The sequence below is a fragment of the Haliotis cracherodii genome, unplaced genomic scaffold, assembly GCF_022045235.1.
Source record: "Haliotis cracherodii isolate W230 unplaced genomic scaffold, xgHalCrac1.p SCAF_3, whole genome shotgun sequence".
NCBI classification, from domain to species: Eukaryota; Metazoa; Mollusca; class Gastropoda; order Lepetellida; family Haliotidae; genus Haliotis; species Haliotis cracherodii.
The window spans coordinates 31,877,918-31,891,112 of NW_027266286.1; the positions used below are offsets into that span (position 1 = coordinate 31,877,918).

At 39.9% G+C, this 13,195-nt stretch overlaps 1 protein-coding gene across 3 annotated transcripts; it reads left to right on the plus strand.

Moving 5' to 3' along the window:
- The first annotated feature begins 62 nt into the window (after nt 1–62).
- LOC139474707 (multiple epidermal growth factor-like domains protein 11) lies at nt 63–12,377 on the plus strand. 3 transcript variants are annotated; one of them, XR_011653991.1, is made up of 10 exons: nt 63–147; nt 2,266–2,334; nt 2,603–2,722; nt 3,390–3,629; nt 7,784–7,963; nt 8,327–8,455; nt 8,845–8,990; nt 9,715–9,852; nt 11,197–11,314; nt 11,935–12,019. XR_011653991.1 is itself a non-coding variant. In XM_071257806.1 (10 exons), exons 1-10 carry the CDS (start codon nt 135–137, stop codon nt 12,011–12,013), a joined length of 1,221 nt encoding a protein of 406 aa, XP_071113907.1. In that variant the 5' UTR covers nt 63–134; the 3' UTR covers nt 12,014–12,377. The 3 variants fall into 3 exon arrangements, 2 of the variants coding, with proteins under 2 accessions (XP_071113907.1, XP_071113908.1); XM_071257806.1 differs by having other exon boundaries at nt 8,845–8,979; nt 11,935–12,377; XM_071257807.1 differs by lacking the exon at nt 2,266–2,334 and having other exon boundaries at nt 77–147; nt 8,845–8,979; nt 11,935–12,377.
- Nucleotides 12,378–13,195: the final 818 nt, after the last annotated feature.

Below are 13,195 nucleotides of genomic sequence, written 5' to 3' on the forward strand. Positions count from 1 at the left end.
TTAGTCTACACTTCAATCTGTAATGTCACTAGCCACGACCAGCCCGCACCGTGCACTCAAGTATTCATGACCCAGACACAGGACGTTTTTAAAAATTGCTCTCTGGGTTTGTTCTGCAGGAACGCCGCTTTGGGATGAGTCTTAATGGTATGTACATTGTATTGGAAATTTTGACATTCTAACTGTCGACGTTATTACAATTGCACCGACATTGTATTGGTATACATGTATATTGTCATCAGGTACATATCTTACTTCTAAATGCTCCCAATGTCCTAAAGTTTTATACTTTTTTAATTAAAGTTATTTTTGCAGCTATTTTGTTTCTAAAATATAGTGTTATGTGTTATGTTATGGTCTGCAACTCCTGTTTTTATATGGCGATCGTTAGTTGGTGTGATAATGTGGATGTAGTACTAATATTTTTTGGCCCACAATAAACAAAAGTGTGGCTGACAAACATTGCAGTTACAATTAATTGACATGTGTTGCATGAACTGGAACCTTTACCAAGGATAAAGGAAATTAAACAAGCGGCATATGTAGATTGTTTACAGCTGAAGTATCATTGCCATGTGCGATGTATACTGTGAATGTGCTGTGTCTTCAGGCAGAAGTGGAAGGCTTGTCTATGTCTTAATAAGATGTGACTAAGGGTGTGTTCGGTCATTGACTATGTCTGGCTACACATGGAAATGACTGGTTGCTGGCATCATATCTGTACGACTAATGATGATCACTGAAAACATGATTTTTTAGATGAATGTGTAGTCATATCTGGAAACTCAGATACCACAATGAAACAGATATCGCTTTCGCCTTTAAAGTTCATCGTTATGAAGCAAACGTCTTTCTGGTTATCACTGTCAATATCCAAATGTATCAACAAAGATAAAACCAACAATGGAAATAATCATAAACAATCTCTGCTATAGTGCAGAGTCCGCTGTACGATTCCGACTATATCATGCGCATGTGTACATGAATCAGTATCAAATAGTATGGCGATGATACCAAGTGTTCGCGAAAGTTACTAATATGAACAAGTTTCTCATTACTTTGGGATTATTTGACACGGTTTTATTCATACATATATGATCAAGAGTATTGTATATTGATATTAATGCATTTGTACTCACCGTAACTTAAGAAATAAGTTAAATATGACTGTCACTGACAAAGCATACAAACATAGCATAGGCACTTTCGACAAAAGCCTGATTCCCCACATACAATTCGCAGTGGAGTGGAGAGTCCTGGGTGCTTAACGATCTACTTCCGACAGGAATAGTAACAAAGTGCAGAATCCGGTTTTCCCTAAAGTTCGACTTTATTCCGGATAAAGATCAACTATAAACAAGGCTACATGTAAACTCCCTTGTTTCCAATATTGGTGAGGGTGTACTGTGAGTTACACATGTAAGTGGTAAGATGTATACCAGACGAGCTTCGATGCAATTCTGACACAGGTAAGGAATTTTATCATTGCGAATTTACAGGTAATATAGATTATTCCTTTATTGGTTTTCACGCATATTTACGCATTATTTCAATTAAGTAACACATTTGTTGTCAAGGGTAAGGTTGTGAGAGACTAAAGGTCATATATTAAACGCAGAAAAAAGACTAATGTTCGCTTTCTTACAAATAGAAGAAGAACAACAACATCTAGGTGCGAAAATTAAATAAATCGGAAAATGAATTACCTAATCAAATTCTTGATAAAGATCGAGGTATGACACTGGTAAGCTAGATGCAGTTGTTGCCTTGATGTCCAGATGTGGTGGATAAATCATGAATAAATATTATTTTGTTGAGATAAGAACGTAGACTCACACAGGTGCGGTAGAAATTGTTATTCATATATATGAAGGTCTTGAACCCACTCCCAATAATGGATGCTCAGTATCATGGTACTGAAATTGTGAAGACACATGTGAATCCTTGTCCCAGTGCCCACGAACACTGGGAGATTTGTTCATGAGAGCAAAACAAAAAGACAAGGCACATTTACAAATGTAATTCTGGTGAGATGAAAGGACTCTTAAATCATCAAGTGAGAAAAGTGCCTGTTACAGGGGTTTTATATGTTACTATGATTCCCCTGGCTGCATAGGTCTGTCAGTTTGATGTGAGAGGACAGTACGACACGAATGTAATGTAACTTTATTAATCTTTAGAACGTGTATTGAGTACGGATTTCTGGGACTCATATGTAATAAAGTAAATAACTTCTTGAATGTGACTTTTCTGATTTCTAATCAGATCCTTCGACCATTGTGGCCTTGTGTGTGCTTTTGCTGTGGTGCTCCCACTCCTGTGTCTCAGCACTTGGTGAGATTTAATTCGGTTATGTTAATATACGATTCATCCACTGTAATGTTTAAATTATTAAAATCTTGAAATATTCAATGGTGACGAGGAACTATAAGTTGAACGGACAGGCACCCATCCACCCATCCACGCAAGAAAACGCGCGCACCTACCTACGCATGCGCACACCGACATTCACGGGCACACACCCATACATCTTTGGTATATATCTATCATCCGTGTTAAAGTCTATCATCTGTTATACAGATCTCACATTTTTTTCTTGCAGCTGGAGAATGCCATTGCAATACCTCCACTGCCTGTTCCGTGTTTCCCTCCTCCCCCTGTAGCCTGCCCGGGGGTGAGGACAGATGTCAGGAGGGATGGTTTGGTCAATACTGTCAGAAACGTAACTATCAATTATCCTATAGTGTTGTGTATACATATGTATACGCGACGTTTAAAACTTTAAGTTATTTCACTCACATCACAACTATCGCAGTGTCTTAAGCTGAAGTGAGTGAGTTGCCGTTTAAAGCCGATTTAAAAACTATTCCACTTATATCACGGCGTGTCAGCTTAAAGTGTGAGGAAAGCCCGAAGTGATGCAGGAATTAGACGTTTATCACTCCGGTAAAACGCACGAGCGCAGGTCTGGTGGTGACAAACTGCGGGGCCGCCACCCGTGCCACCTTTAAGCTGAAGTACAACTCCATGCTATTGAAGGACGAATTCGATCTTACATAGGGAGAGGGGGTGGGGACCCTTCCCAGAAACACAGAATTAGATTCCTGTGTCAGACTGCTCACATGTAAGCTATGCATGTCGAAAGCGAGTACGGAAATGTATGGGGAGGTCAGATCAGGTCTGTGAATTATCGTGGTCAGTTTGTGTACATGTGGATTGTCGCTTATGCCGCCAGGTCACTGGATTGGATGGTCCAAACTCAGGTGTCTATTGCGTCATTATTATTATATCCTGGTACCTATTCACCCCTGAATCCCCAGAAATGCAATGGAGTCACTTTGTTTAAGGATAGTCAAATCCTAAACTAACAAGTCTTGTAAATTCTTTAGAAAATGTGGCGCTGAGGAAGCCTGCCAGTCAGAGCTCTGTGTGGTACGAACAAGAGGAAACTGCTCAGCCCCTGAATCTCACAGCGTCCTATGCAGTTGATGGAAAAGCTTCAACCCTTTTCATCGACAGTCCATGTTCTCACACCGACAGGGGAGACTTCCGACCGTACTGGAAAGTATTTCTGGGTGCCAGGACTAACCGGACTCTCCTGCACATGCGATTATATCTCCGTGAGATTTGTGAGTACACCTAAAGGGGGTTGCATTTTTAATGTAGTTTTGATGACATATACGTCGTGTACTTGCCACAAGCGTAACCGTGCTTCATATAAGTGAGTGAGTGAAAATAAGTTTTCGCCGCTTTTATCACTATTCCAGCAATATCACAGTGCGAGGAACACCGGAATGGGTTTCACACATTGTAACCATGTGGGGATTCGAACCCTGAACTACAAGGCTACCTCACCGGTGGTATGCCTATTAGGAATCAAAGTATTAAAATGGGGAAGATATTGAGTAAATACAAAATTATCAACAGCCAGACAACCCAAAAAAAGATTTTGACAAGTTCTAAATTTGATTCTGTTGTCATCACTCCACAGGTTTCTAAGTGCGGTGACAAACGCTGCCTTACTTGCAGCAATAAAATTGAAGGCTGTTCAGTCCAAAGGACACTAAATTTACTGTAAAACAAAATATACTGAGTCAAATTAAAAACTTCACATTTTTAAAAGTAATCCCATATATGATATACAACGGACAAATGTATCAGAGAAGGTAATTTTTAATCATTAATGTCCAAAGAAGGATATTAATTAACGGTGGTAACCATAATTTGTTCCAAGCACCTACGGTATTCGGTAATAACATCAACAGTTTAAATCATAAGTCCCAAGCACGAGAATCTGATGGCACACAAGTTCAGTAGCGTGTATGGCCACACAACGCCTCGGCATGGACCTTGTGATGCTTGTGAACACATTGTTGGGAAGACGACGCCATTGTTGCTGCAAATTCTGTGGTTGGTTCTGCAGAGTGCGCAGACTTCTGCCAAGAGCATCCCAGACGTGTTCGATGGGATTGAGGTCGGGATACCTTGACGGCCAGTCCATGACGTTGACTCCCGCATTCTAAAGGAAATTCCTTGTCAAAATTGCTGTGTGGGGTCTGGCATTGTCGTGTTGGAAGATCAAACCGGGTCCATGTGCTGCCATAAAAGGCAGAAGTTCTGGTACCAGTACCTGATCGCGGTAAGCAGCAGCGTTGAGGTTGCCACGGATGACAAGAAGCCTGGAACGTGCATTGAAAGCACCACAGAAAGCACCCCACACCATGACACTTCCACCTCGAAATCTGTCAACTTCCTGTACACAACACTGAGCGTAACGTTCATGACGGCGCCTCCACACCCTCGTCTATGTAATTGAGTCAGAATCGGCCCGCAGTATGGCCGTCGTGCTTGAAGGTGAGCAGTTCTCAGACGGTTTGCGCACTCTGTCTACCCCTAAACAGTTCATTTCTGGTTGATAGCCGTCGAAAATCGGTTACGGAGGTGACGTAAGACAATCTGACGATCCTCTGCATGTGACGTCACACGTGGTCGACCTGGCCGAGGGCGATCAGCGGAGCTGTAGACGTGTCTGTAAATCATAAACAGTCCGTCGACTACAACCCATGCGACTTCAGCTACGGACGTTCCCGTCTGCAACATGCCGATGGCACGTTCATGTTGCACATTTGAAAGGCGTGGCATGACAAATGGCCGTAAAGACTTTTGTTTTCTTGTGTTTTTCTTTTTTTGTTAATTACTGCTAACAAGTATGGCTGAAAACACGTGCTGTATTATGGCCACGTAACCAGTTGCACGTGAAAAAACACTTTTGCCACTATAGTGCTGTGCACATGATTTTGATCGATTCACCTGCACAAAAACGGGTGTTATCTGAAGACAATACGTGGCCACTACTGTTTAAATACACAATAAGGGCCCACAATGATAACTGGTCAAAATGTTAAAATGTTAGGATTGTGAAGTTTTTAATTTGGTTCAGTATATACTTGTGATACAAGTAATGTTATTTACTTGAATGTTTGTAGTGGATGCAATGAAACGTATATCGGAAAGACAGAACTCAAATTTAAAAGAAAAATGAATCTTCAGCGTTCACAAATAAAGCAGTCACACAACCGCATCGATTCCACATTTGGATACATGTGGAAGCGGCAACTTTTTCGTTTCCCGCTATATAAGCTTAATTTTGATCATGAACCTACATTTCATTCATAAATACGCGCCTAAGATATATTTAAAGGAGTAAGTTATTTGTCCATTGTCAACCTGGTATTGTGACGTCATAGTTCTCCTAAATGTTATGACGTCACGTAACTATATGAGACTCATACGTGGTACGAGTTGAAAGCGCTAGCCAATTAAAACTGTGTTCAGTCCTACTCCACTTATTTAATTAATAATATTAATACATGCATATATATATAGTGAGCGAGTGAGTGAGTGAGTGAGTATGTTTTTACGCCGCTTTTAGCAATATTCCAGCGATATCACGGCGGGGGACATAATATTTGGTGTAATATAAATGTGTTTTTGTCATAGCAAATTCGTTGACAAAACCCAGGAGACTACCTTGAAAAGAGGGATGGTGTAACTACTCAATAAACAATGTCAATATCTTGGGTGACCACCATTTGTCTTGATACATGCGAGGCAGCGGCGGCGCACTGAAGACACCAGGTGATTGCAAACATCATGGGAGATGTTGTTTTAAATGTCAACCAAAGATTGGTTCAACTGAGCTAGCGTTACTGGTTGGTTCTGGTCCTGTTGTATGTGTCGTTCCATCTCATACCGGACATGTACTAAGGGGTAGGGGTCTGGAGAAACAGTCGGCAAGGACAGTTATCCTCCCTCACAAAGTCTGTTACAACACGTGCATCATGTGAAAGGGCGTCATCCTGCTGTAAACATTATGTCACGCTCCTGCATTTGCATAAAGGGTACAGTATGACTTCGAACGATTTCGTCGCGGTAGCGTGCTCAATTCAGATTGAAATCAACAATGATGACTGGATGGGGCTGGATGTTGTGCTCCATCAACCAGTTGCGTGCGGTGCTGCCATTAATTAGTCTCAACTCAGGAATTGTCCGAAGTATTAATATGACAGTTTGGTATCGATTCCGTGGATGCACCAACTCATATGGTTGTCTTGTAGACGTGATGTCACACATGGACGACGGGCCCGTGGCATGTCATGGGTGTCGCCCTGCTTGCAGGTAACGTCCGCAAAGAGATGATAATGTGTTTCGATGAACATTATATGTCTGGCAGCATCAGTGTAAACAGCATACCGACGGCATGGTTTTCAGCACGCCGTGACACTGCATAAGTGTTATTAAGTGTTTCGGAAAAGTATTTTTATGAGCCGCTGAATGCCAAACAATCATTTGTGTGCTGGTTATATTTAAAAACACGTGTGCTCCTAACAAACACGCAATCGTCAAAATTGTGCGCCGCGTATACACATGCACGTGCAAATTGTGATCACGACCTTGAGGTCGAGGTTATGTCTTCATGAATCTGTATTGAAAGATGCATGATTTAATTTCAGAATAAATTTATATTTATTGAACTTTATATTATTAAACAGAAATACTTGTTTTCGTTAGTACACATGTTCACTACGAAGTAGAGTGTTCGTAGTACACAATTCCAATAGTGATTAAGCAATAACAGTTATGTAGGTAAAAGTGAATAATAAATTTCATAGCAAGCGCAGGTTCTCTTACAAGAGCTACTGACTGGCTTAAGTCTCCTCATTCATTGAATTCTTAATCATGTGACGATTTCGCGTTGAAGTGGAATCATACCAGTGAATGCCTTGTCATTATCCACACGTTTAACATACATTTTACTTTTTTTATGGAATGTCTATAACGTTCTGCCCAGACATCTTCAAATGCCGGATAGAGTACCGTGTAAGGTCAATGAACGACCATAAATGTATTATTATTCGTATGACCCTAACACGGAATTAAACTGTTATCCTATACTACAGGATGAATACAGAAAAACACGTAAAACGATATCTAGACGTGCCACAACACTGGAGTTCTTGGATCCCATCTATATGCATTATGCACGCTATAGAGTAATTGTTGAAACAATTTCAGATGTATACAACCGGTCGTCTAAAGCAAATGCTTCAATGTGTCACCCAAAGGTAGCTATCAAATGGCAATATGTATGTATTACTAGTGTGTGTGTATACTTAAAGTGAAAGGTACCACAGTTTTGACTCACCAGAACATCCACAAGAGCACTGTGTAATCTATAATAAGTGGGAGTACACAAATGTCTGATGATATGGACCTATTGTAGGGAAAGGCCGCAATAACGGGATGAAGATACTGGTCGACAACCAGATGTGCTACAGCTGGCCAGCAACTAAAGAACCCCCCCCAGTAGCTGATGTCACCTGTCGACAGCCGCTGGCTGGAAACACGGTCACCATACGTACACCACGGGAATATCTCACTCTATGTGAAGTGGAGATATTTGGTATGTGTAAGAAAAGCCTTATACATGAAACTGAATACCAATCCCATGACATCCTTATAGACAGTACTTTTGAAAGAAGCTCTGTGGCTCGGTATATCAAAGCTGAAATTGATTGACTGACACGTCAGTGACATATGACATTGCTTGAGATCTTCATGTTGGAATAATAATAACCTTGTATTTTTATGCAGTACTTCAGTACATTGTTGGGTTACATAATAGTATATTTCTTTAATGTAAAGAAGCAACTCAGAATACATACGTGTTTGATACATTGGAATGAGCCTCCTAACTAACGTAACAGTATTGTTTCCTGCGAAGGGATCACTCACGACGTCAGTGTGTAGAGTTGGCCATGTTCAGTTTGCAGTGACGGCTGGTTTGGGGAGGATTGTGACAAAGAGTGTCATTGTCTAGACGTGTGTGACAAGATCACAGGTTGCTGCCAGAGTGGATGTGATTCCGGATTCCTTGGAACAACCTGCCAAACACGTAAGTGTTGGGTTAGTTTTACTGTATGTGTTCAATGACGGGAACCCAATGTTTGTTTGTTGTTTTACGCTGCCGTCAGCTCTGTCACGGCGGCCATTTCATAATCATTTCAACAAATCATTGTTATCATTATAAGAAACGTCTTCAATGAACCCTGTTAATGTCAGCTATGCATATGCCTGGTTATGTACCGCATACGACAAGGAACTATCTACTTGTAAAATTCACATGACCAGGATTTGCTCACAATTCATCTGATCAGCGTTTTAAGGCGTTGTTAACTGCAGACTTTCTTTAATACAATTCTTACAATATGTTTATATAGCAGTGTGCAGATGTAAGTTTGATATTAACTTGATAACTGTTTCACATTGTTTTACATTGTATAGCATGCGACGACGGTCGCTATGGCAACCAATGTCAGCTTGAGTGTGGTCAGTGCACGTCAAGCCTTCCCTGCAACAAAGCCAGTGGGATGTGTGAAGACGGTTGCAATCCTGGATTTCAGGAGCCATTTTGTGTTGGTGAGGACAATGTGAGAATGTAACTTGTGGAGGTCACTATTACACAGATCCTTTATTTAGTGCAAAACTGTTTTGACCAGGAACACACAGATGTACACTGTGTGAATACAATGACGATATGTTTTATGAAATCGCAGTTGGTCGTCCTACACACCCTGTGGTATTTATGGAGGATCCACATTATTATCGCCAGTATACATTCAGGATAAACTAGTGTGTTTTTCTGTCTGCCCTTTGTATTGTAAAACTAATGCGAGTGTACATGCATGTCGCATTCATTTGTGTATATATGTTTTTCTCAGTTCTAGGTGGCGACATGTAAACACAGTCGTCATATATTGTTTATACCAGGAATAACTTGAGTGTCTGTCACGGACCGATGACCCATAGAATGAGAATGTAAACTTTGCGTTAACCTTGGGTAATCTTTGGATAATTATCATGTGTTTTCAGATTGCAGATACTTAGAACTAACGTCGTTACAATTTTCGTGTATCGAATCGAATTTCTGGGGATCGAATACGCAACAACACCTGCAAATCTGAACACATTGTGTTTGTCCCTCAAATATGACAAGTAACAAAATATATTTTATTGTTTAGTAAAACAAGTGTCTACAATACAATACAATACGAAGCAGACAATGGATTATTGTGTAGACAGTGATGACCAAAACGAGTGAATGAGTATTCCATTGCCATAGGACTTGTTATACCAAACATATCAATACTTCAGATCAGTGTGTGGATGGGCTGTATGGATCTAACTGCACTTCACAATGCGGACACTGCAAAGATTCCCAGTTCTGTAACAAAATTGACGGATTTTGCCCAGGGGGATGTGCCAATAATTACCAGGCACCACTGTGCCAAGGTAAGAGCATGAATTTTAATGCTTATATATATTCATGTTTCAATCAGTGTTTTGTAGGCCATCGGCCCATGTACATATCGATCCAAATAAACATGGCATATGGCAGAGACAACTGTATGATATGAACAATGCAGACTAGCGTTTATGTCAGGTTACATATTTCTATAATTAAGAGATTCCTGAACATAGAACAATTTACGAGGGTATTTTTATGGTTACAGTTTAACAATTTGGGTTTTTACCAATATGGGCTAACATATGCAGTGTAATATATTTTAGATATTTGCACAGTGTTCAATTGGTGATTCTCGAAGCTGATTGGTCAGTTAATCAAAGATCAATTTTCATTGCACAACGGGACTATTTTTTCTCTCATTCCATTTATTCACAAATCCACGGTATTCATTCATATGTTTTACGTGCTACAATCTCACTGATTCGAGATCTTTAAAACAAAAAATATAGTTTCATATCAACAGCTCGGAACTTAAAACATTAATTTCACTCGTGACATATTAACTGTACTCTCTCGTACCTCGGGGGTTATTCTATAAATATTTCATAATATTTGACGTATTTGTATAACTTGGTATATAGTTATTCCTTTACAGTGTATACACAGTACATTCAAACAGAACATGTACCATGTGAAGTAACAACGCCTTTTAGTGTGTATAAAGTCACATTTGTTATTAATCGGTCATCGTTTAATTTGAAGAACAAACACACGTACCAATAGTGTTTAAGCTGCACTGAAAGAGTTGTTTTGATTTGAATAGAGTCGTGGATATTATGAGCAAATAGGTCCCCACTGTCCGCTTACGAGGAAACGTAGCAGACGCTTGTTTCTGGTCTGCGGCGAAGACAAAGGCTGTCAAGTTTCCCCGATGTCCAAACATTCACCAATATCGGTGTCACATCAAACACATGTGTTCCGAGGGCCAGGTTAATCAAAATACATTATGTGTAACGTTTTAATCTTTCAATATAAGAGTATGTCCGACTTGTCACTCAACCGCTTCAATTAGGTTTTTCGGTTCTAGGTGACCGACCATTCCATTTGATGAGCTTAAAGATCTACCTCTAAATTACACATTGCAAGAATGTTATTTTTGTGGCAGACATTTTTTTCAACATTCCGAAACATAGTTATTTTTTTCACGATCAATATAATTTTTTGGTACAATCCACGCTTCTCTCTCTCTCTCTCTCTCTCTCTCTCTCTCTCTCTCTCTCTCTCTCTCTCTCTCTCTCTCTCTCTCTCTCTCTCTCCACCCCAATCCTCCAGTATCAAATGGCTGGCTGGTTCCTCACTTTCAACAATTAAGTTCATTCGAGTTTCAGTACCTGTTCAAAGTTGTGATGACGCAAGACAGCTGGCCTCTCATCTGACAGCAGCAGCAGCAGCCTTAGGAGTTGTTATATTGATCATTGTTCTGGTGGGATCTCTGTACATCATACGGTGAGCAGACTCGAACACGTTTTACAAGGATGTGAAGTATATATATGTTAGCTTGAAGTTGGAGGAAAGCCCGAGGGATGCAGGTCTTAGACGTTTACCACTTTATGAAATCCACGGTATGGTACTGACAAACCTAAAAAACGTAATCGGGGCGAACACTGGCTTCAAACCTGTGATCAAAAGCTTTCCGGCATAGGGGACGTATTATTTATGCGGTGCTGTAGACGAAATAAGCCGGACGTGCTTCCTCTGTAAAGCAAGGATGAACGACAGGAAGAAAGTGAAACGATATTCATAAATCGAAGTGCATAGAGAGATTAAGGCGGATTAATATATGCGCGTTAGAATTTGTCTTTGAATTCTTACAAAAATATCAATAAAAATCCCTAAAAACTAGTTATTGAAGGCTATAGGATTTTCTTATTTTTGTTTCGTGGTTTAGAAAACAAGTGCAACATAAATCGCTAACGAAATATGCCACCCGTGCTTCCTGTGTAAAGTAAGGATGACCCGACAGTAAGAAAGTGTGGCGAAATCCATAAATCTAATTAAATTAATACTTGTGAAATGTTTGTAATACAGTCGTTTTATCGTCATTTTACCTACACTCATTTTTACAGCTTGAAGATGGACAAAAAAGCTTTAGAAATGGAACGTGACAACATCTCGTGTGCACCTTTGTGGATCAAGGAAGAGTAGGACAACATGATATATCTACAATACTCATTGTCATCCTCCAACTTAGATTTACGTTATCATTTGAGACACTTGACAACACTGATGTAACCTCTCATTGCGTTGTTCAAAACTGACTGGTTAGTGACAAGGTGACTGTCATGGACGAAACTGTACAATTAATGCTGCAAGCGTGCTGGTGTACATGACCTTCCCGATCTATTCTCAGTGTTATACGACTTTATACTACTTGATTCTTCTTGCGCATGTGCACACCCAATTGACTGCTTTCCGTTATATACTCACACTATACATAAAACATGAGTGATTTGAAGTTTATAAGCGATCGTTTTGTCATTCAAGCTCATCGGATAAATCACCTTTTACAAACCTGACGCCAAGTGCATTGAGCGATGAAAGCGTTTCAATATATGCTCGTTAGAATTTGACTGCCTTTGAATTCTTACAAAAACATCAATTAAATACAAATAAACTAGTTATTCACACCTACTTGATAATCTTAATTTTACTGTTTGGTTTAGGAAAGAAGTGTAACATAAATCGGAAACATGATTATAAAGTACATAGACATTAAATCGAAAGAGGATTACTATTATTATTATGTTTGTCAAAGCTTCCTAGTCAACCAGATTACACACTTCACCCTTTTAAATAACATACATTTGCCCTCGAACACCGCACAATATTTAATAATAACAGTCCATTGACATTTGTGAGTTTTTATTTTCATAAAGTATTATTCTTTTTAACTTAACTATACTGATAGACCAGATGTATTCTTTCATTATAGCAATATGCGCTGTTTTGAATGTACTTCGTAACAACCAACAACAAATGTAGAGTAAAGAGAATATTTTAACGATATAAACATCTCAACATTGACACAAGACCAACCAAGGCCGTCTGGAGGCGGATCTAAACAGTCAGGACATTGTCAAAAGGCTGTAAATGCGATACACAACAACACAACAAGTGTCTCATAGGCCCGGCTTTACCACCGGCGCACTGGAACGCTACATTAGAGTGAGTGAATATGGTTTTACGCCGCTTTTAGCAATATTCCAGCAATATCACGGCGGGGAACACCAGAAATGGGCTTCACACATTGTACCCATGTCTGGAATTTAACATGGGTCTTCGGCGTGACGAGCAAACGCTTTAACCGCTAGGCTACCCGACCGCCCC

What these genes read in the sequence shown, in the direction of transcription:
- LOC139474707 (XM_071257806.1), top strand. An exon ending in ATTATATCTCCGTGAGATTT is followed by an intron (nt 3,630 to 7,783) that starts GTGAGTACACCT and finishes GACCTATTGTAG; the next exon opens with GGAAAGGCCGCAATAACGGG. An exon ending in TGGAACAACCTGCCAAACAC is followed by an intron (nt 8,456 to 8,844) that starts GTAAGTGTTGGG and finishes TACATTGTATAG; the next exon opens with CATGCGACGACGGTCGCTAT.